Source organism: Gastrolobium bilobum, unplaced genomic scaffold (genome assembly GCF_033153095.1).
Source record: "Gastrolobium bilobum isolate Gb01-03AN ecotype WA unplaced genomic scaffold, APGP_CSIRO_Gbil_v1 utg10412, whole genome shotgun sequence".
NCBI lineage: Eukaryota > Viridiplantae > Streptophyta > Magnoliopsida > Fabales > Fabaceae > Gastrolobium > Gastrolobium bilobum.
In genome coordinates this window covers 87,969-109,118 of record NW_026896943.1, presented here as the reverse complement: position 1 = coordinate 109,118, position 21,150 = coordinate 87,969, and the positions used below count along the sequence as shown (strand labels likewise).

The following is a 21,150-nucleotide window of genomic DNA, read 5'->3' as shown; positions in this document are numbered from 1 at the left end:
ATTTCTCTTTTCACGTAGACGTTTCAAGCCTTATTTAACATGATATATGACAGCGATGTGTCATTCTTCTGATAAAAAAACATTCAAATTAAATTAGAGCCATGATGCCATTTGTTTTTTTGTTTGTTTATATCTCCTGACCCATCTGCAACGGAACCAGGATTTTTTATAATAAAGGATAAAAATAAAATTTTAAAATTTTATATGACTATTTCGTTGTTGGTTGAATCACCAAATACAGTAGACCATGGCCATCTTTTAACTGATTTGCTATATCTACTACATACGTTGTGACAAATTTCAAAGAATTATGATGTTCCACTCTACTCTTATGCTGTGTCAGTGCTCCAAACAATGGTACCATAATAATGGTTATGCTTATTAGAGAAAGTTCTCAATTTGAATTTCCTCTATTATGTGAATCTCATCCATGATCATGTTAAAACATCAGAGCATAAATATACACAAAAGCCTTTCTTTAGAGGAATGCAAGGGCAGTATGAAATATGAAATCCCCAGCTGATTACTTGCTCACACCCAATAAAATGAAGATCTTTAAAAGGTAGGCAAATTCTTGAGATAATCGACCATTTAATGCTAGATATACAGGCTCTAATGACATTACTTTTTGGTACATCTAATGAAATTTTAGCGCACTTGAAATCCAGATCATACTGAAAAGTGGAAGGTGAAAGCCAATCTTAAAACATTACAATCACCATGAGCAACAGCCACTAGTTGATGCATCAGACTGTGGGGGTTTCTGCTTGAAGATGTTCTTTTTCACCCCAGATGAGCCCTCAGCCAAGAGGCTTGGTGTCTCCAAAATCTGCAGATAAGCAGACAACCCAAATTTTTATCAGTTCTTCGTTACAGCAATACAACACCCACAATTTTTTTTGTTTTTTCTTTAAAAATGGCAACATGTATATCTAGCAATGCATGTCAATTTAAGAAAAATGGCTGCACATTGTTCAGTAAGATTAGATTGATACAGCAGTTGTTTGAGTTTTTGTGCGGCCTGTACCAAATCACATTATGTTACATTACAATTCACCACTTCAAGCTTATATCTGGGACAGCCATTATGATACTAGCACTTCTTGGAGGTAAAAAGTGAAGGATAAAGGGTATCAATATAAATATACGTTGAGCTGCTGTTACGGCCTACCACAGATAGGTATTCTTCATGCTAATGCAGTGCAAGTAGGGTTCACACAGTTGTAGTGAGGTAATTGTCAGAGTTATTTCGTATTTTATTAGTCTTTGTATTTGTTGGTCCAATTAACCTCAGACAGCTAGGATTGAACTCGTTCTAAGGGCCAGGATATGTTTTATATTAGGGTTTCAATCCCAAATAACGGGTTTAATGGATGCAGCAGGAGATGGTTAACTTTTTTATTAATGACAACAGTCTTCTATTTTTCTGGTTGCTAGCCAGAAGACAATCTCTCTTTTGGCAGTGTTTCATATCTCTTTCACCCATTCTTCTCTCTTAACATTCGACTATATCCTATGGCTTTTATCCTACATGACAAAAGGCTTCTTCCATTTATGTATTTATTTTGTTTTTTCTCTCTTATTTATTTTTCTATTCACTCAATCTTTTCTCTCATTTTATTTGGGTTCATTAACTCCGGACTTCAACTAGTTTGGATTAAAAGTGATATTGATGTTGAATATCTCAAGTTACTAATTCATTTCATTACAATAAGGCAAGTCCTTTCAAAAAAATATTTCATAAAAAGAAATTGTCAAGAGAGGACATATATGAACAAAAGTAATTACAGCAATGATAACCATTTCAATTATTTCAGCGTGCTGTAGTGTTTCTCTGGTACAAGAGAATCTCAAGAAAGGTCCACGGTTGGCAGAAAGCCTCAAATATCAACTATCTGTGAGCTTGTGGTCTTTATTTTATTTTATTTTTAGAAGTTGAGGGAGAGTTGCATGTGTACCTTCATTACAAGTTCCTCAAAACACTGCTCAACATTGACTCGGGTTTTCGCACTGCATTCAGTATAAAGACATCCATACTCCCTTGCAAAGTTTATCCCTTCCTTTTTGCTGACAACCCTTTCAGTTTCCTGAAATATGAGAATATTAGGATGTGGTATACCTCCACATATCTATTCTAAATATGAACACTCGCATGAGCAGCATTTGCAAAAACATATTCATATGCAAACTTCTAAATGGATCAGTGAATCGAAACTTACCCTCACAATTTGCTGGAATGAAGTAATACACAAATGCAAATTCATTAATGACATACCTTATCAACTTTGTTTCCTACAAGCATCTTGATGCAATCTTGATTTGTTGAGTACAAGTCAATTTCTTTACTCCATATATCAGACAGATTTGTAAAGGTTTCCCGCCGTGTCACATCATATACTGCATTCATAAACCAGATTCATTGAATAAGCTTACAACATAAAACTGAAACATACATGTGATTGCTAACGCTAAAACAATTCAAACAATCTCTTTACAACTAGAAATAAATCATGTCATTGCTATACTGTGTTAGCCAGATTTATGGTCTAGAAATCAAGAGTCCAAGAAAATAATACTAACAATAACACCAAGTAATTACACAACAAAAGAAATATGATATTATAAATGAATCCTCTCCAATACTCTCATTGCAGTTCTATCTATCTGATTTACAAAATTGTGATCTGAAGAAAAAGCTTCCAGGCAATTGTCAACACTCAGTCATCAAATTTTCAATATTTTCAATTTGAAGGACATTTCCTAGAAATTATTAAGGCCACTGAGTTGAGGTTAACACAAGAGACCCATTGCCATCACCACGTCCCCAATAAATAACAATTAATATGTTTAAATTAATGCTGGTAATGTCTATAGGTATGCTAATTCTCTTAACCACAGTTTAGTTTAGCTATTGGGGCTCTAGATTGTAAAAGATCTGGCCTATCCACAATTTGAAGATCCCTTGTCCCATTTTGTTGGCTGCCTCATATGGAAAGTATTTTCCTCTTTGTTCCTAATACAGAATTTCACTAAGGTAAAAGAACCAGTGCTACCACCAAAATTTAAGTGTTACTCACATACCACTCCACTTTTGCTATAATATCCTGAATCGTCTAACTCAGGTTTCATGCATTTGATGTGATTTCACATACATCTTGTTAGATATAAAATCATTCATGTGCCTTCACAATCATGGTAAAGCAAACAGGAAATATAGCTAAGTAATGAAAAAAACAAGGAACATACCCATAATTATTCCTTGAGCTCCTCTATAGTATGAACTAGTAAGTGTTCTAAACCTTTCCTGTCCAGCTTCAGAAAGACAAAACACAAATTATACAGCTAACTTATACCAGATATGGTTGGCCAGGCTTCTCAAAAGCTTTAGTTACACAAATTTGTAACAAAGAAAAGAGAATTTAGTATACCACAACAAGCTGCTTATCTCTGTCTATAAGAAATATAAACCGTGGACGGCACACAATAGCTAAAGCATCACATTATTTTCTTAAATATATACGGGGAACTTTCAATATGCTGTAATTTCAACAAATATATTTGAAATATAATTCTATAATATAATATTCTACCAGTGACACTGACAGCTAACTAAAGTTTTCTGTCCTATAACATGAATATAAGGTACATTCCTCATATGCTGATTTTAAACAATTTTGCAGAACTTGCCAAATTCTTTATTTACTTAACAGTTAGTACTTATAATCTTGACCTCAAAGCCCATACATGTCGTCATCCTTGGATATGTTGATGAACCAATAGTGAAATATTCAAAAATAAATTTTAAAAATTTCACTTGGTATGGCATACAGTGCAATTATAGCTCAAAACAGTTAAGTACACCAGAGATACTGCGCTTCCACACTCAAAATGCAGCACGATTTTGTCGCAATAGAGAAAGTTCCGCACCTTAACTAATATAGAATTTTGAAAACAAAAATAGGAATCAAAAAACACATAACAAAAGGAACTCCAAAAATGATTGACAAATAACAGGATTTTGACTTTCCAGAAATTACAATTAACACATAGCACATTACCTGTGTCCCAAATAGCAAGTTTTAACTTTTTCCCGCCAACTGTAACATATTTAACTTTGAAATCTACACCTGCATCATGTTTATAAGAATCAATGCATATGACAGCAGGTATACTTTTTCTAACATATAATTGGGTGATAGACTCCATAATAATATCATAAAGCACACACAAACATCCCCTTTACTATGACTTCTCAAATCAAAGTAAGGGGTTATCATGACTCTATGATGATGCAACTAAATAACATGCATTATCTGTTGAAGACATACACTAGATATTTCTTATAAACAAAAATTAAAAGCTTCAAAAAAATTAATGCTTCTTAACACAACAGTCCAACCAGCATAGTTGAATCCTGGTTTTAGGTTTGTTCCATAACAACACCATTAGATCTAGTAAATAGTCATGTGCAAGAAGTCTGATGTGACTGGCCTTATCTTGTAACTAGACTCAGTATTGATTTGTGCATTGGCAGCCAAAATATATACTGGTGATTTCTGCCAATTCCAATATTAGGAACCAAAATGCCAAGAAATTGTACCGGTAAGTCCACAGTCACACAATCACATGTTCCAAGAAAAATTACGAGTATCAACATCCTTATAGCTATAGGTACTTCAAAGATAAGATGTTCACAAAACATGAGCAGTCCAGCACCATCTATAAGCATCAATGAACTAGAAATATATCATCAAACACATCTCATTCTGTTCAAATACATTAGGACATAACTTTCAAGATTAACACACGAGACGAAAGAGCTCACATCTACATGAACATTATCAGTTTATAAACTGAGAATAAAATAACACTTCAATTACTATTCTGATTCCTTAAATTTCTTCCAACACCCTCTATGACAAAGATGCTCTTGAACTCAATTTTACAAACAGATAATGAAAGAGACACTACCTAGAAAAAAGAACAGGTGAGACAACATGGAAAAACTTGTTCAAGAGATATAATAAAACCGTTCATTCATGTGCATCCTAGTAAAGGCTTTAGCTTTTGGGAGTGTTGGCAAGTGGTCTAGAGTTTGATCTTTGTCGCCCCATTTATTAAATAAAAAATTGAATTTAAGCACAAGATTGATAAAAAGAAATATAATGAACGCTTCAAACCCAAAAAAATAAATAAGGCGTCGCCTAATAGGGTGTGTTAAAAGAGATATAATAGAAGTATTCATGTGCCTCCTCCTAAAGGTTGTTAAAGTTTTGGGAGTATTGGTTACGTGACAAAACTACAAGGAACAATCTTCTATGATATATCATATGAATACCCTGAAATGAATGAAACTGTTGTCAAGCCTAAACAGTTACCACACAATTCAAGGATCCTTATTTGAACAAACACAATAACTCTTAAACACCGAATTCTCAGTACCATCAAGACCTAGTAAAGCATATGATACCCACAGTTAGAAGACGTGAAACTCCTAAGCAATCTGATACACATTTAGTCTTGACAAGATAAGCAAACAGCATAAACCTCTCATCCAATCTTAACACCAAAATGCAAGAAATATATTCAAAATTTAATGGGGAAAATAAAATTGGAAGTAATAGTTTGTTTAATAGTGAACTGACCTATGGTGGGAGAAAGATCCTCGAAAGTATCAGAGGTGAAGCTCAAAAGCAGCGTGCTTTTGCCAACCCCAGAATCCCCAATAAGCAGAAGCTTGAACAAGTAATCGAATTCAGCATGACTTGACGACGACGACGACGAAGAAACATCCATTGAAAATCCAAAATGGGAAAACAAACTGATTCAATCAACCACACTTGGCCTGGGTTTTAGCCTGATAGATAGCTATTACTTAGATTGGATCTCAGAGTTTAATTTGTCTTCTTCTTTTTTCTATTCTTTTCTTCAGTCCATAGGAAAATCTAAACTTGTGTTGAATTCTCTGGAATGTGGAAGCATAGGGAAAAGGAAAGACAGCGAAAAAGTAGTAGAAGGTTGCTGACAGTCAAAGAAAACCCGTTTTCAAGTTTTGTCGCATGCTTGCTTTCTTTCGGTTGCGGTGTTTTCGCACCCAATCACAATCAGTTATAAAAACCGATCCACCGACCAGTTGGACCGGTTGATCCGTAAACCCGATCTCAATCGGTTTAGTTTAAGTATTGGGTCGGTCGTGTATTTAAACTAATATGAAATTGATTGAACCAAGTATTAAACCGTGAATTATAATTTATAACATTTATCACTAAATCAACTCTAATTATTAGTTAAAATATTTTTAATTTTGTATTTATTATATTTTATTATATATATATTTAATTCAGTATCGACCGAGTCGACGACGAATGCGAATGTGATAACATTGCGTCCAACATGCTTTTCTTGGATTTCCTTGTATAATAATAGAATTAAAAATCATAATAATTCGATCTTGGATAAGCACCTATAGATATGTGACCTTCACAATACCTGGATCCAAATTACCAGAGTAATGTATACATATGTTCAAAAACCATAATAACACTCATAATATTTGTAAATCATATATCAAAATAGTTATATTTTAAAAAACAATGTAATATAAAACTTCTACTTTAAGTAATTATTCATTTAAAAATAATTTTCAATAATAATATTTATTATTTTAAGATCATTTTGTAGGAAATAATTATACTTACAACCTCTTACAACCCATATTTTAACCATTAATTTTCGTCAATCAACGGTTAAGATTTTTGTAAATAAAATTTATTAATTAATTATTAATTCGTAATAAATAATAACTGTTAATTGGCAGAAATCAACGGTAAAGATATGATTGTAAGAAGTTGTAAACAAAAATAGGTTGTAAATGTAACATTTCTCCATTTTGTAAATAAAAATATTTAAATATAATTTTTTTCCGTGATAGCTTATTTTACAATACTCTAATGCAAATGAGTTACTTGAGCTAAAACATTAAAGCCCAAAAGCCTTTCTTTGAAACCAGAGGAAACCCGAACAAAAACGAAAACACCACTCGTGTATCAAATACTCGAAAATTTTTAGTGAAAGCTCAAGAACTTTACTATTAAATTTCTTAGGCTTTTTGATTTTTTGTCTTTTATTAATTAATTAATAATTATTTTATTCCTTATTCAAAAATATCTATTAATCTGTTCTTCTTTAATCGATTAACTTGAAGATTTAATCGATTAAATGGTCAAATTTGTCAAAAATAATTGACTCGAGATTTAATCGATTAAATCTCCCTCTTAATCGATAAATATCCCTCTTAATCGATTTAATCGATTAAAACTTATATTTAATCGATTAAATATCTCAAATGACCGTGTAAGCATTAATTGAATGAGACAAACACAGAAAACTGATTAAAGATTCTGCTAAGTATTTTTATGATGAATACGCAAGACGAGAATAGTTCGTTATTCACCTTGATCATTGTCATCGTTCCGAGATTGACAATATGATCACTTTACATTTGCTTATCTATGCAAAAAGACAAAAATACACAGTAACTACTATAGATAGATTTTAACCATCAACCAATACATTGGAACTCAAATTCTCTTAAAGAACTGAAAGTAATTCATATTTAAAAAAAAATTAAAAATTAAAATTTCAAGAACAAAAGAATCATATAATCGTTAAAACCTAATAGGTAAGAAAGGAAAGTACTTGAGAAGGCGAAGATCCAAGAGGGTGCGTGGCAGCTTGAGGTTGGCGTACTCGACAATTTTTTTGTTTCTTTAATTTGCTTGTTTATCATATTTTAAAATCTAATAGGTTGGTGTACTATATCAAAGGAAAAGTAACAAAATCAGTTCATGTAAATCAATCCAATTTTCAAGAATCATTTTTCTTTTGTTAGTTTCTTTGGTTATCTATGCTTGTTGATTTGCTTCATATGCATGGAATCTACTTTTGTTTATGAAGGAGATTTGACATTTGTTGCCTGTTTGACCATTTAATCGATTAAATCTTCAAGTTAATCGATTAAAAAGTTGATAGACAATTTTGAATAAAATATAAAATGGTTATTAATTAAAAATAAAAGGGTCAAAAAGCCAAATTTCTTACGTGTTTTATTTCACCTATGTTATGTTGCTATTTTCATGCATCTCCCAGTGCCTTCGGCTTTCATTTGTGCAGAGAGAGTGTCATGTATATTAGTTTCCTCATGCTCTTCTGAATTCTTCCATCGTGAAAAGTAGAGCGGACTTCGACATTAGTCAAAGTTAACTTGAGTTTTTTTTTTTTTTTTTTGAGTTTGCATCTATCATGTTACGTTACACATACAAAATTCTTACACACACAAAAATTCGCATCTTTTGACGCAAAAAAATAAAAAATAAAATTAAGGCACGCAAAATAAATCTCTATAATATTACACAATTACTTTTCCTACAACATAACTTTTATAAAACCCATTTTTTTTAGCGATATGATATTATGTGTATTGTAGTTATTTTTATACATGAGTGGATAAATTTTAGATTTTCAGAAAATTAATATTGGAATCTTATTTACCCACGTTTTGGTACAAGAACTGTGAAATTTTTTCTCAAAAAATCAGATTCTCAGGAATCCAATTTGTAAAGCAAAATCCATTCCTTGAATACCATTGAGGGGATGGTATTTTCGGATTCCTATCCGGTGGAGATATTTTCCAACATTTTTTGGATAAAATTACTCTAGTCTTGTTATACTCTCTGCCTCTGTTTACCCGTTGCGCGGTAGAAAAAGCGTATCTTGATTGCACAAACTGCTTCATGTAACGCTTCCTGGCCTTACATTTAATATCAGGACCTCATTTTTAATAATTTACAATATTATTATCAACATATAATTATTATGGACGAAATGAAAAGTGGGAGTAAGAAGGGTTTGGATTCATTTTTTTATGGATTCAAGCCTTACCTCTCCAAGATAGCTCCTTTAGATCAGGATCCAACATTTACTTACCATTCTCCAATATCGTTAGATCAGAATCTTAATAAGAGAAAGAAATAATAAATGTAATTGAGATTCTGATCCAATGATATTGAAGAGTAGTAAGCAAAGGCAGGCAGAAAAAATGGTAGCACCGTGACACTGTTTCTTCCCTCTTTATTCTGGAATGGTAGCAACCCATCTTGTGTTTTTGTTCTTGCCTTGCTCCTACAAGATCACCTTGCTTCTGTTCTGTAGAAGAATAAAGCTCGTTTTTTTGTCTGTGTTTGTGTTTGCTTTTGTAGCTATGCTTAAAAAATGGTCCCCTCTTTGGCAAACTCCATAAAAACGTGAATATGGGTGGTGCTCCTTCTGCATAAAGTTTCATATTTTAATGCCTCGAACTCTAGCTTTGCTGGCAAGTGATAAAGTTGCTTTCTTTTGGATAAAAATATCTTCACTTAAACTTTTGGATAAAGTTACTCTAAGTCATTCTCTCTCAGACATGTATTTATGTTTTCTGGTTGAATACGAAACTCCTCGTCAAAAGCACCATTCTAAGATTGCTGCATAAAAGAGTAATGCAGTTAAAATTGATTTAATCCAGTCAAATATGGTACCCACGACACTAATTTCGTCAATGATTCTAACGATGGGATTGATGTCATGTCAACATCACGTAAGTAATTTTGTCATCATAAAACTTCGAAAGTTCATAATTTTTACTTGGATATCAAAATCAGATGATTTTTTTTTATTTCACATAACTTTTTGAGATCTATGTAACGACACCTCATTTGACATATTTTATCTCCCACAATTCGAATTTGGAACAATGGTACAATCACAACAACATTTAAATTTAGAAGCTCATGAGTTCTTTCCGAACCAACATAATGAGCTGCAACATATGCCATCGATTGACATGTTTTATCTATGTAAATGATGTTATTTATTTTTTTTCTTATTTTTCAACTATCCAACAATAACAAAAAATGATAGTGGCTTCCTCTCCATCAACGCGCACAGGCAACAACTTTTCTTCTTACAGAAAGCACTAAAGTACTGAACTTGTTTATGAAAAAATCATTGCCTCATAGGCTAACCATGGGAAAATTAAGCCAAGAAATCGATGACACGTGCTACCACTTATGGTGTTGGTTATGAAAAAAACTCAAGAGCTTCTGAGTTTAAACGCTCTTGTGAATGTGAAACTATTGTTACAAATTTTAACTAAATTTGTGGGATATAAAATATGTTAAATGAAGTGTCATTGCGTAGATTTTAAAAAATTATGTGGAATAAAAAAAATCACCTGATTAGAATATCCTAGTCAAAAGTTACGATCTTTCGAAATTTTACCGTGACAGGATTGTCTACGTAGCCCTGAGATAGCATATGGAACAACTTATCCCATCAGCTTTAATCGGGAAATTTTTTTGCCCAACAGTCTTAAAAGGATGCTTTCGTCGAAACTCCTCTCTCACCCAAAAAGATAATGCAGTTTAGGAATCAGGATAACTATGTTATCCTTGGGATTCTTAAGTGTTGGAGCAACAATGGAGAAAGAGAAAACAATGTTTGGAGAAACTACAAAACAAACAAGTAAGCTTTGGGCAGAAAACAAATGAGGGGATATGGAAACAAAGAAGGAAACTTACAAGGTTAGTTTTATAACAATTAACCAAACATAAAAACTAGCATAGAATCTAGGTAGAAAATTTTAGGCAACATTCCTGATAATATTTTGACTTACCAGATAGCTTTTTGATAACATTAATGAGAAACTCAATTTCTAAGCATATTTCTGAGAATCATAATTTTTGAGGACAAAAAAATTTCTCCTTCAACACATCCTTAGATTATAATTTTAACTCATTTTTACAATTTCTCTTCTTCAATTGTTGGTTAATATTGTAACCTAACTATGTAAATAAAAATAAATAGATGTATTAAAAAAAATAGAGTACGCATAAAAAACGATAGATATAATATCTTTTTCTTTCTATCAATTGGACTTATATAAACCTAAGGAAAAGATCAAAGTTTTAGAAAAACGGCAAACTGCGGCAGCGTTTCTTTTTTAAATTTTTTTTATCGACAATTATAAAATTATTATCTTATTTATTTTTTTATTCTTAAAAAATGTGTACCGAAATTATAATAATATAAAAATATTTTTCACCTTTTTTAAATAAGAATTTAAAAATGAGAAATAAAGTGAAAATAATGTGATATTTTTCTAATTATTTAATAAAACAGAAAATATATTCACAAACTTAATATTTATGGAGAAATTAATTTTCCATAACTTATTTTTAAATTAAAAGAGAATTCAAATACTTTTTTTATCTTTTAAAAAAATAGATGAAGTTGCGTATCCAAATTTTGTAAAATCGAATGAATGTTCTTATAGAAAAAAGGCGCTAGAAAAACCCATGAAAAAAGTTGCATTTGTCAAAAATTCTTACAAATCTAAAGAATTATTTGAACTTTGATGTAAATAGTCTATAAACCAAATTTACAATTTAGATAGTGTATTCAAATTTAAGTCTATCGTTAAATTTAAATTCTCTTTTGATTTATTTTATAAACCTTTATTTTTAGTTTTAAATAATTTTTAATTTAATTAATAATTTTTAAATTTAAATTTAATTTAAAAATGCTCGTATAATATATATTCTGTAGCAATTACGTAATTTAACTCAAGTGTGGTGGCTCAGTTGGTAGCATGAGGATTGAGTGGTGGGAGAGGACCTCGATTTGAATCTCACCAACATCATTTGGAGAAGGGCATAAGTACCGTAATCCTTAGACTCGCATCCGAACTCTGGATTAGTTCCATAGGCGGTTCAAAGAGTCGAACCCATGGGGATACCGGAAGTTCTGATTCGCCTCTCAAAGAAGTAATTAAAATCATTTAAAAAAAAAGGTTCAACTAAAAGGTCTAATCAAGCCTCGATTTATTTTGGTATTCTGATGTAGGCATGGAAGTTTCAGTCTAGGATTTAATTATAATGTTAATCAGTCTAAACTCCAGCATCTACACCACTTTCAGTTGCTTTTCATTTTCCCTACTATGTATGGAGAAGTCCTTTTCTTTTTCCATTTCTGTGCACGCCACGCTGACTTGGATACAGCTTACGAACACATGCAACTTGCCAGTAATTGATACTTTGTTATAATTCTAAAATTTCCAAATCAATTTACGTTCATCACTCAATTCATGGTTCCCTTGTCATCTATTAATAATAACTTAGTACTAGATTAGGATAGGATAGGCAAACAGCTCAAATATTAGGGATAAACACTTTATCCTCAACATATTCCCACTCGGACTCTACACTTACACGTTCTTAGGTAAGCACTTTTTGAATCATAGTGTCTTCGTTGTCATTGTGCACATATTCATGTCCTTTGCCTTGAGCATTTTAATACATAGTGATCCATCTCCGTACAAATCATATATTATTTATGAATCTACATTCAAGTTCCTTTCAGATTGAGCACTCTATTTAATAAATTGTAACAGGGGACCATCACCAATAGACTAAATTAGACTAATCATACCAAGTGGATCCAATACCATGTCACGATCCAAAATCTTAAGACAATAGGTTTATAGGTCTATTTACTTATATGAATTTCACTTAACCTATTACCAACCAATGTGTGACTCATTATACTTGAGCATCCTAACAATCTTTTTCTCAAGTGTGAAATCCAACATTGATATGCTCCTTCTCAACCGAGTACTCAGGCCTAAAGTACTTAGCCCGCCTTCTAGCCAAACAACTAGCTAGTTCGAGCTCAACCCAGCTCTGATACCACTGTCAGGCGAGTCCAAGAGGGGCCCGTGGCGAGCGATCACCACCAATGGGTAAAGCTACACCAACCATAACAAGTTAGTCTGACACCATATCTCAATCCAAAACCTTAAGGCATTGAGTTTATGGGACCATTCACTTATATCCACTTTACTTAGCCATTACAAATTAATGTAGGACTCCATCACACTTGAAAATTCTAACAATCTTCCCATCAAGTGTGAAACTCAACATTGATATGATCCCCCTCAACTGAGGTATTGGGCCAGGGTAATCAACCTGGCACCTTCACAAATATCTTCAAACGTCCATGTTGGAACCGTCTTGATCATCATGTCCGATCAATTCAAGTCGATATGGACTTTGTCAAGCTGCAAAAACTTTTCTTCTATCACATCTCAGATTCAATGGTACCTCATGTGTATATGCTTTGACCGTGAATGGAATGTTAAGTTCTTCGCAAAGTGTATAACACTTTGGTTATCACACATTAGCACATACTTCTTCTAACTATGGGCGAGCTCTTGTAGAAAATTCATCATCTATACTAGCTCCTTGCAGGCTTTAGTTGTAGCAATTTACTCAGCCTTGGTAGTAGATAGGGTAACATACTTCTAGAGTTTTAATTGCCATGAAATAGCCCATTATAAAGGTAGTCAAGTTACCTGTGGTCGACTTCCTTGAGTCTTCATCTCCACCAAGGTTGGCATATGAGTAGGCTTCTAATTCGGGTTTTTCTCTCCCAAAGCACAAACACTTATTCACTGTGCATTTGAGATATTTGAATATCTATCTAACGACATCCAATGTTCCTTGCGCGAGTTCGACATAAACTGGCTTATAACCCTGACTGCATGAGCAAGGTCGGGTCTTGTGCATATCATGACATACATTAGACTGCCTACAGCTGACTGATATGGGACCATTGACATCTCATCTCTTTCTTCATCATTGATTGGACCCTACTGCTAAGTCAACTTAAAGTGTCCAGCAAGAGAAGTACTGACTGTCTTGGATTGGTCCATATTGAACCTCTTCAGAATTTTCTTTATGTACTTCTTATGAGATAGCCACAACAGCTTCTTTAAGCGTTCCCGGATATTCTTCATCCTGAGTATCTGTCTTGTTGGGCCAAGATCTTTCGTAGCGAAAGACTTGCTCAAGGCTGTCTTGAGGGCATTAATCTTTCTCGTGTCTTTCCCTACTATTAGCATGTCATCTACGTAGAGCAAGAGAATGATAAAGTCATCATCATGCCTCTTGATAAAAACAAAGTGATATGCTTAAGTCTTTTTAAAGTCGTGCTGAGTCATGAAGGATTCAAACTTTTTGTACCATCGTCGGGGTGCTTGCTTTAGACCGTAGAGGCTCTTCTTAAGTCGGCATGGCATGTGTCTTTACCTAGAACTTTGAAAACTTCAGGTTGCTCCATGTATATTTCTTCTTCCAAGTCTTCATGAAGAAAGTTTGTCTTCACATCCAGTTGTCCGACCTCCAAGTCTTGAGTGGCCGCTATAACTAGAACAGTTCAGATTGATGCCATCTTCAACACTGGTGAGAATATCTCTTGATCAAAGTCTATACATTTTTTCTGTTTTCACCTTTTTACCATAATCTAGGCTTTATACCTCTGCTTTGGGTTGTTCTCTTCCACCTTGAGTTTGTATACCCATTTGTTCTTCAAAACTCGTTTGCCCTTTGGTAACTCGACCAGATCAAAGGTGTGATTCTCATACAAGGATTTCATCTCGTCTTGCATGGCTTTCTCCGTTTCTTCCTTTTCAGCGCTGGTCACTGCCTCTTTATAACTCTGAGACTCTCCTTCTTCTGCAACGACTGTGTACTTGCATGCAGGATATATGAAGGAAGGGCGTCTAACTCGGACAGATTGTCGAGTTCATAGTTGCTCTTAGGAACCCAGTTCTTCTATTTCATCTCAAACTTTTGGATGTTCTTATTTTGTCTCACCTTCAGTTGATGGCTCTTCCTGTTGTCCGCCCTCCTCAGTGTTTTGCTCATTGGATTCTCCCCCTGCTTCAACTCAGATAGGGGAGAGAAGGTCTTTATGATGAACAATAGTTCGAGCCTTAGGCTTCTATATGTCCTCAATAGTCCGACTCTCCATGAACACTACATCTCGACTCCTCACAACCTTCCTGTTGACGAGGTCCCAAAGACAATAGTCAAACTCGTTATTTGGTGAGTCGAGATAAACACACTCATTGGTCTTAGCTTCCAGCTTTGCTCGTTCATCCATCAGAATGTGCACAAATGACCAACATTTGAATATCTTCAGATGCTCATACTTTGCCTTGCTACCCTTCCAAACTTCTTCTGTGATGTCTCCTTCCAAAGGGCTTGAGGGTGATAGATTGATTAGGTTGACTACAGTCTTGACGGCTTCATCTCAGAATGCCTTAAGCTTGGCATGTGACAGTATACTTCAGACTCGTGCTTTAATGGTCCAGTTCATCCTTTCAGCTACACCATTATATAATGAATCAATTCAATCCAAAAGCTTAAGCTGGTGGATGAGGTTACATTAATGATTTTATATATCTCTAACACACCCCCTCACACGAGAGCCTACTGGACTTGAAGGGTGGACAATGCACAGGTCCACCTACCTGTGCTAAGAAATTTCACAAGAGAAAGTGAGGGGCGATGATAATCGAATACGTAACACCGAGGCTCTGATATCATTTAACGAACCAAATCAATCCAAAAACTTAAGTTGATGGGTGAAATTACATTAATGATTTTATATATTTGTAGCCAAAATTTTGTTTCTCTCTCACTCTTTTTGTGGAAGATAGTGGTATACTTGATATTCTCATTTTCGCAAATGCTTCTATGATTTGAATTTGAATAACCTTACCATTATTCGGCATTGCAATTAACGTTAAAACTCTAGCTTTATTGTTTTATTGATTCATCCGTCAGATCGGACTAAGAAAACTCTAAATTTACCTTTGTCTTCGTTTATGCAACCGATGAAATTTCATTGTCTCTAACGTCCATATTAAAGAGGGGTAGTACTGTCTATCAAAAAATAGAAAAGAAAGAGGGGTAGTAGTAATTAGGAACAAGGAATGAGTCTTACAACTAACACACGCTTCTATTTTTCCTCTACCTCTTATTCTACGATAAAATTTACAAAGTCAACGTGAACAATACTCACAGCAAAACATATAACCAATATTGAACATAAGCCCCTGGAATTTCACACAACGAAATTTCTTATGGCATCAAGAAACTATTGCAGATATAACCATATCATCAATATAGACACAATATCTTTTCTTTCTTTTTCTTTTTTTTAATCTAAGCTATATATCAAACTTGGAATTGCTCCAGCTGAAGATCTTTAGCCTTTAATGGCACATATTCTCCTAGATACACTTGAAGATGATCTGCTAAGGCCGATTTGTCAATATTCTCATGATGATAGGACTTGCAAACAAAATAGAGCACAGTTTGCAGAACAAGCCCAAAGAGGAAGAAATTAGCCAACAGATAGAAACACAGAATCCCATACAATGTTCTGTCCACAGAACCCAATGTCCACGCGTTGACCACAACAACCTTGAACAAAAACCTTATCAGAAAAAATGAAACATTGAGCGTCAAAAATATGAGTATGGACAAAACCATCTTCCCCTTAATCAATTCCTTGCTCTTCATCATAGCTTGAATTCCATAAGAATCTTCCAACACGGTCACAACACTAGCTAGTTGCCAAACCAAGGTGAGGTACACAAACCCAATAACATATAAAATTGTTATCAACACAAAAACAGCAACCCCACCATTCTTTGTCCCAATTGTAAGTGCCCATAAGATTATAACCAGCAGAGTCATAACGTTGTAAGCGAAAAAAGCAGCAAAAGTGCATAAAAAAGTGAGCATAAGCCTCTTCCAAACCTTGGGGACAACGCTCATGACCTTCTTGAAGGTTACATCTTTTGCAGTGTAGATAGAAGCGATGGTGTAGACCACTGCAGAGGTAGAGAGGAGGGAAAAGATGAGGAGTAAAAAGAAGTAAACGAACTTGAATAACCAGAAAGTGATCCATTCAGAGGAGACCATGTCAGAGAGCTTCTCGTACTGAGGTGTGCCACGCTGTGTTTCGTTCATTTCTACTGAGTTGTATAGAATCTTCCTGAAGAGAACATTGGAGACCTCTATGTGAATGAGGAAGATGAAGGAGAGAGGGGAGATTAAGGTCAAGGTAATCTGGCTGAAGATTTTCCACCATGAATATATGATCTTGGAGGATTCTTTGAAGACCCCAAAGAACCCAAGAAATTGCATCTCTTCTTGTTCTCTGTCCATGGCTCTGGTTTTGTTTTTGTTTTTTTCTCAATGAAGATTTGGTTTGCAAAGGTGAAGTTTATATCGGCAAGATAATGTTTATAGCAAATTAAATGTGGACTATGTACCAAAAAATAAAAATAAAAAAAGTGGGTGTGGACTTTTATGCTCCAAAATTACCCTTGCTCTTTCCCAATATGATTTTTGTGTAACTAAATATGTGTTGTTTACTATGAAAATACAGGGGATTAAATTCAATTTTTTGTATAATAATATTCAATAAAAAATATTTTGTAACTAAATTTTTTTGTAAAGCCTTTATGGGTAACTTAATAGTAAATTTAGTTTACTCTTATCATTTGATTAAAAGAACGTTATTTTTTTTATTAAGAAATGATCAATTTGAAAGAACATTGTTTTACTTTTTTTTTTTATATATATAATATACATAAGTGCGTGAAAGGATGCAAGGTCAAAGATAGCATTTGCGTCTGAAGATAACATTTGTTTATTTGAGTATGTGTTACAAAGAAAGCACCTAATCCAATAGGTGTCTAGCATGACTTCATTAAATTATTTTCCTTTATTTACTAAAAACAAATATGTACCTTTTTCTTGCTTTAATTTAATTTCGAGTTAAGTAGTAATGACTTCGGAGTCTTGCCAAATAAATACCTTTACCTACATTCGCGCTTATTGATGTGTTTACGTAAAATGCAATTTGTCTATCAATAGATGAGTTTTAATTTAGAGAGACTTTAAAAAAAAAAAAAAGAATTTCGAGAGACTTTTAGTGGGACACATAGATGGTCGATATAATTAAAATAAAATAATGCACATTTAATGATCGCAACGAGTAAAAGATACGCTCTTGGGAATTTTTCCTTAATTTAATCTTTGATCCTTAAATCGTGTATCTCAATTTCCAATATAAACTTTGAATGGGAAATAACAAAAATAAAAGATTGAAAAATGGCAAATTCGTAGTAATGGGTGGTGTTTGGGGGAAAAGAAAAGGCATAGGTTTTTGTCATAAACGGACGGCGAAGACCGACTTAACAGGTCGTTCACGTAGAGGCGAAGACTAGGAAATATGAATGATTTTAAATAATTATATAATAATAAACAAATAAATAAATAAAAAGGGTCCAAGTCAATCTTTGGGTCTCGTTGGACTTGTCCACGCGCTTTCGTCCTTTCTTCTTCTCCGAAGTTTCCCAATTCAATTATTTTAAGTTACGGTAAACTTTCAAATTAGTCTTTTAAAAATTTAACCACTGATATATTAAGTTTTGAGAATGTCAAAAATTTACTTTGGTTCTTGAATTAAAATTTAAGTACGGGATGTTAGTCTAAAAATTACGATTCATATTTGCAGTTTTTAAAAAATCAAGATAGAATTTTTGCATTATTAAAAGTTAACGTACGTATTTGTTGTCAAGTTTTTAAAGACAAATTAAAACATTTACTTGAAATTTAATTATTATTGCAATACCCCGTTTTAATATATTAACATAGAATTAGATGAAGCAAAAAAGCTAGACAAATATTTGTCACCAATGGATTATACTCGGACTCATAGTCTTTGGTCTTTGCCATTAAGTCTCTCGTATTAAGGAAAATGCACGTGGGAAGCACCTGAATCCCCCTCAAATGCTTTTTAGTATTAATTTACTGAGAAACTGGAGGTAAAAAGAGACTACAAAAAGAAAGATAGTGCCTTCAGAATAAGTTGGAATATTTATAGGATTGAGAGTGGTGAACCCAAATGTTGATTGGGGATATGCAATTACAAGGCTCTCTCTATGTTGGGCTATGCAGGCTTTTATTGGGTTTCCTAACCTTATAAAACACAAGCCCCCTTTTTTCGTGGGCCTAAGGGAAAGTTATTATTGGACCATCAGTTCATCACCACCGCTGACTAGATCTCTGACATGTGATTAATATTATAAATCCATTTTCCACATAAGTCTTCCATACACGATCCATTACTATATTATAATTATGAGTAAATATCTTTTTTAGGTCTTTGACAAAAAAATACGATTCTCATTTTAGTTTTTTATAAAAAAAAATTACTCTCAAGGTCCTTAAGAAATTCAAAGTTAACCCATTTAGTTAAAATTGTGATCCCTCACAGATTCAAAAAATACCCACATTAGTTCTTCAAAAGGACTAAAATTGGTCCATTTTGAATTTCTTAGGGACTTCGACACTATTTTTTGGTAAGGGACTAAAGTGAGGACCATATTTTTTTGTTAGGAACCCAAAAATATTTCCTGTATAATTATATATAACATCTACTAATGCTATTTCCTAGCGAATTCACCATCAATTATTCTCTCTTACTTCAACCATTAATAATATTAGGCTATTATAGTATATCACATTGCATTGAAGGAGACTTTCATATTTGACTAGCAGTGCCCATGAAAGTTGCGCATATGAAGTAGTTTTGTCCTCTCCTTTCCAGAACTGAACACTTTTGTACCCGCCGGCGTCTTGTAGCTATTGTATCCACTTCTGTCCACAGCAACTACAGTGTGGTTCTCTGCATTGTAGTTGAAAACTGCAATATAGTTCCCACATAGAGATATGTAGTTACTTCCATTCATTCTTCCAAAAACTTGTCGTAACTTATACAAGATATGACAAGTTATAAACTTACTTAGCAAATTTCGATTGGGCCAAGAGTCAACGTTGAATCTCCAGCCCCCAGGGCCTCCAACGGTGTGCATCATTGTAAAAATATGCCCCTTAATACATGCATGCATGCAAGTATATTATAAGGACAAATTGAACATATTCAATCTTTATATTTCAAATCAAAATATACTCACTACAATGATTTAATATTTTAATTTATTTTTCTCTAAAGAATGAAACACCCCCTTCTTAATAATTCTTCTTTACAATTCAATAGTCTCTTTTTTGTTGGTAGGAATATACTAGTCAAGTCTTATGACTGCTACAATTTCTGTTACTATTTCAGTTATTAGTTATAGAAGGAGTTACTATACCGTTCAGTTTGTAAGTTTGTTGAGCATGTCATAGCTAAATATGGCAGTGAAAAATAATGCAATTGTATTCTGCAGCATTCAAGTTCATTCATTCAATAAAATTCAGTTCCAATGGTCAAGTAAATCGATTATATGAAAGATAATTGAGTCGTCCTAATATTACAGTAGACGCGTGTGCAAAGCAATTAAGATTATTAAGAATGCCATATATAATCAAGGAATACATGATTATGACTCAAATAATGGTTAATGGACACATTAACCCAATAATGAAAAATGTTGAAATATACATACCACTTCTAACCTACTTCTAGTCTCACATTAGGGTTGCAATTTTCAATACAATTACATGACATTAGAGCCAGTAAAACGAGCTTGGCGTGGCGGGCCAACTCGCCCCACAAGCTAAACGGATTGGAGCCGGCTGAGTTTTTCAACCCATCTCAAAAGCGAGGCGGAGCGAGTTATTTGGCGGGTTGATGGCGGGCATAAGCGGACCGAGACAGGTTAGTGTAAAATAAACTCGAGTTAGCAGGCCAATCCACCCACCCACCAAATGGGATGGGACGGCAGACTTTTTCAGTCCAATTTCAAAAGCGAGGCGTGCTAGCTTATTTGGGGCGGGGCGGGGCGGGGCGGACCGCTCACTTTGCTACCTCTACGTAACATGTTCGGGTTGGTCGGATACCCCATTTTTAGATTCGTGTCTGATAAGATATTTCGCAACTTGGACTAAAATAATGCTTAAGTAAGCAGAATTAATTATTCAAAACGAGGTGTGATCTTACCAAAAACAAATGAATAAATAATAACCGAGCCATCTTAAAATTTTGAAGGAAAAAACAATGGGGGATAATATCATGAAAGATATATACTGTTTGCAATGTGACGAATGAAAGAAAAAAATTTCTATGGACGCAGTTGTTTAGGCATTTATGTGGGTATATTTAAAATCAATAATTATTTATTCATGTCGCAAGGATGTTATTTCCTCAACTTGAGGTGGTTGAACTGAACTAATTGAATTTTTAATGAAC

At 33.7% G+C, this 21,150-nt stretch overlaps 2 protein-coding genes across 2 annotated transcripts; both read right to left on the bottom strand.

The window, feature by feature from the left end:
- Positions 1–430: 430 nt before the first annotated feature.
- On the bottom strand, positions 431–6,003 carry LOC133302907 (ras-related protein RABC1). Its single transcript, XM_061502731.1, has 6 exons — positions 5,646–6,003; positions 4,059–4,127; positions 3,247–3,312; positions 2,276–2,397; positions 1,959–2,087; positions 431–829 (listed from the first exon to the last, which is right to left on the bottom strand). The coding sequence occupies exons 1-6, from the start codon at positions 5,794–5,796 to the stop codon at positions 716–718; spliced, it is 651 nt and encodes a 216-aa protein (XP_061358715.1). The 5' UTR covers positions 5,797–6,003; the 3' UTR covers positions 431–715.
- A 9,812-nt stretch (positions 6,004–15,815) lies between these two features.
- Positions 15,816–17,153, bottom strand: LOC133302918 (uncharacterized). The gene has a single exon (XM_061502749.1). It carries the CDS (start codon positions 17,112–17,114, stop codon positions 16,116–16,118), a length of 999 nt encoding a protein of 332 aa, XP_061358733.1. The 5' UTR covers positions 17,115–17,153; the 3' UTR covers positions 15,816–16,115.
- Between the last annotated feature and the right edge of the window lie 3,997 nt (positions 17,154–21,150).

Coding starts and splice junctions, on each gene's coding strand:
- LOC133302907 (XM_061502731.1), bottom strand. CDS start 5,796: ATGGATGTTTCTTCGTCGTCGTCGTCGTCAAGTCATGCTGAATTCGAT. Junction 3,313..4,058: donor ACTTGCTATTTGGGACACAG/GTAATGTGCTAT, acceptor GTCTTTCTGAAG/CTGGACAGGAAAGGTTTAGA. Junction 830..1,958: donor TTGAGGAACTTGTAATGAAG/GTACACATGCAA, acceptor GCTTATCTGCAG/ATTTTGGAGACACCAAGCCT.
- LOC133302918 (XM_061502749.1), bottom strand. CDS start 17,114: ATGGACAGAGAACAAGAAGAGATGCAATTTCTTGGGTTCTTTGGGGTC.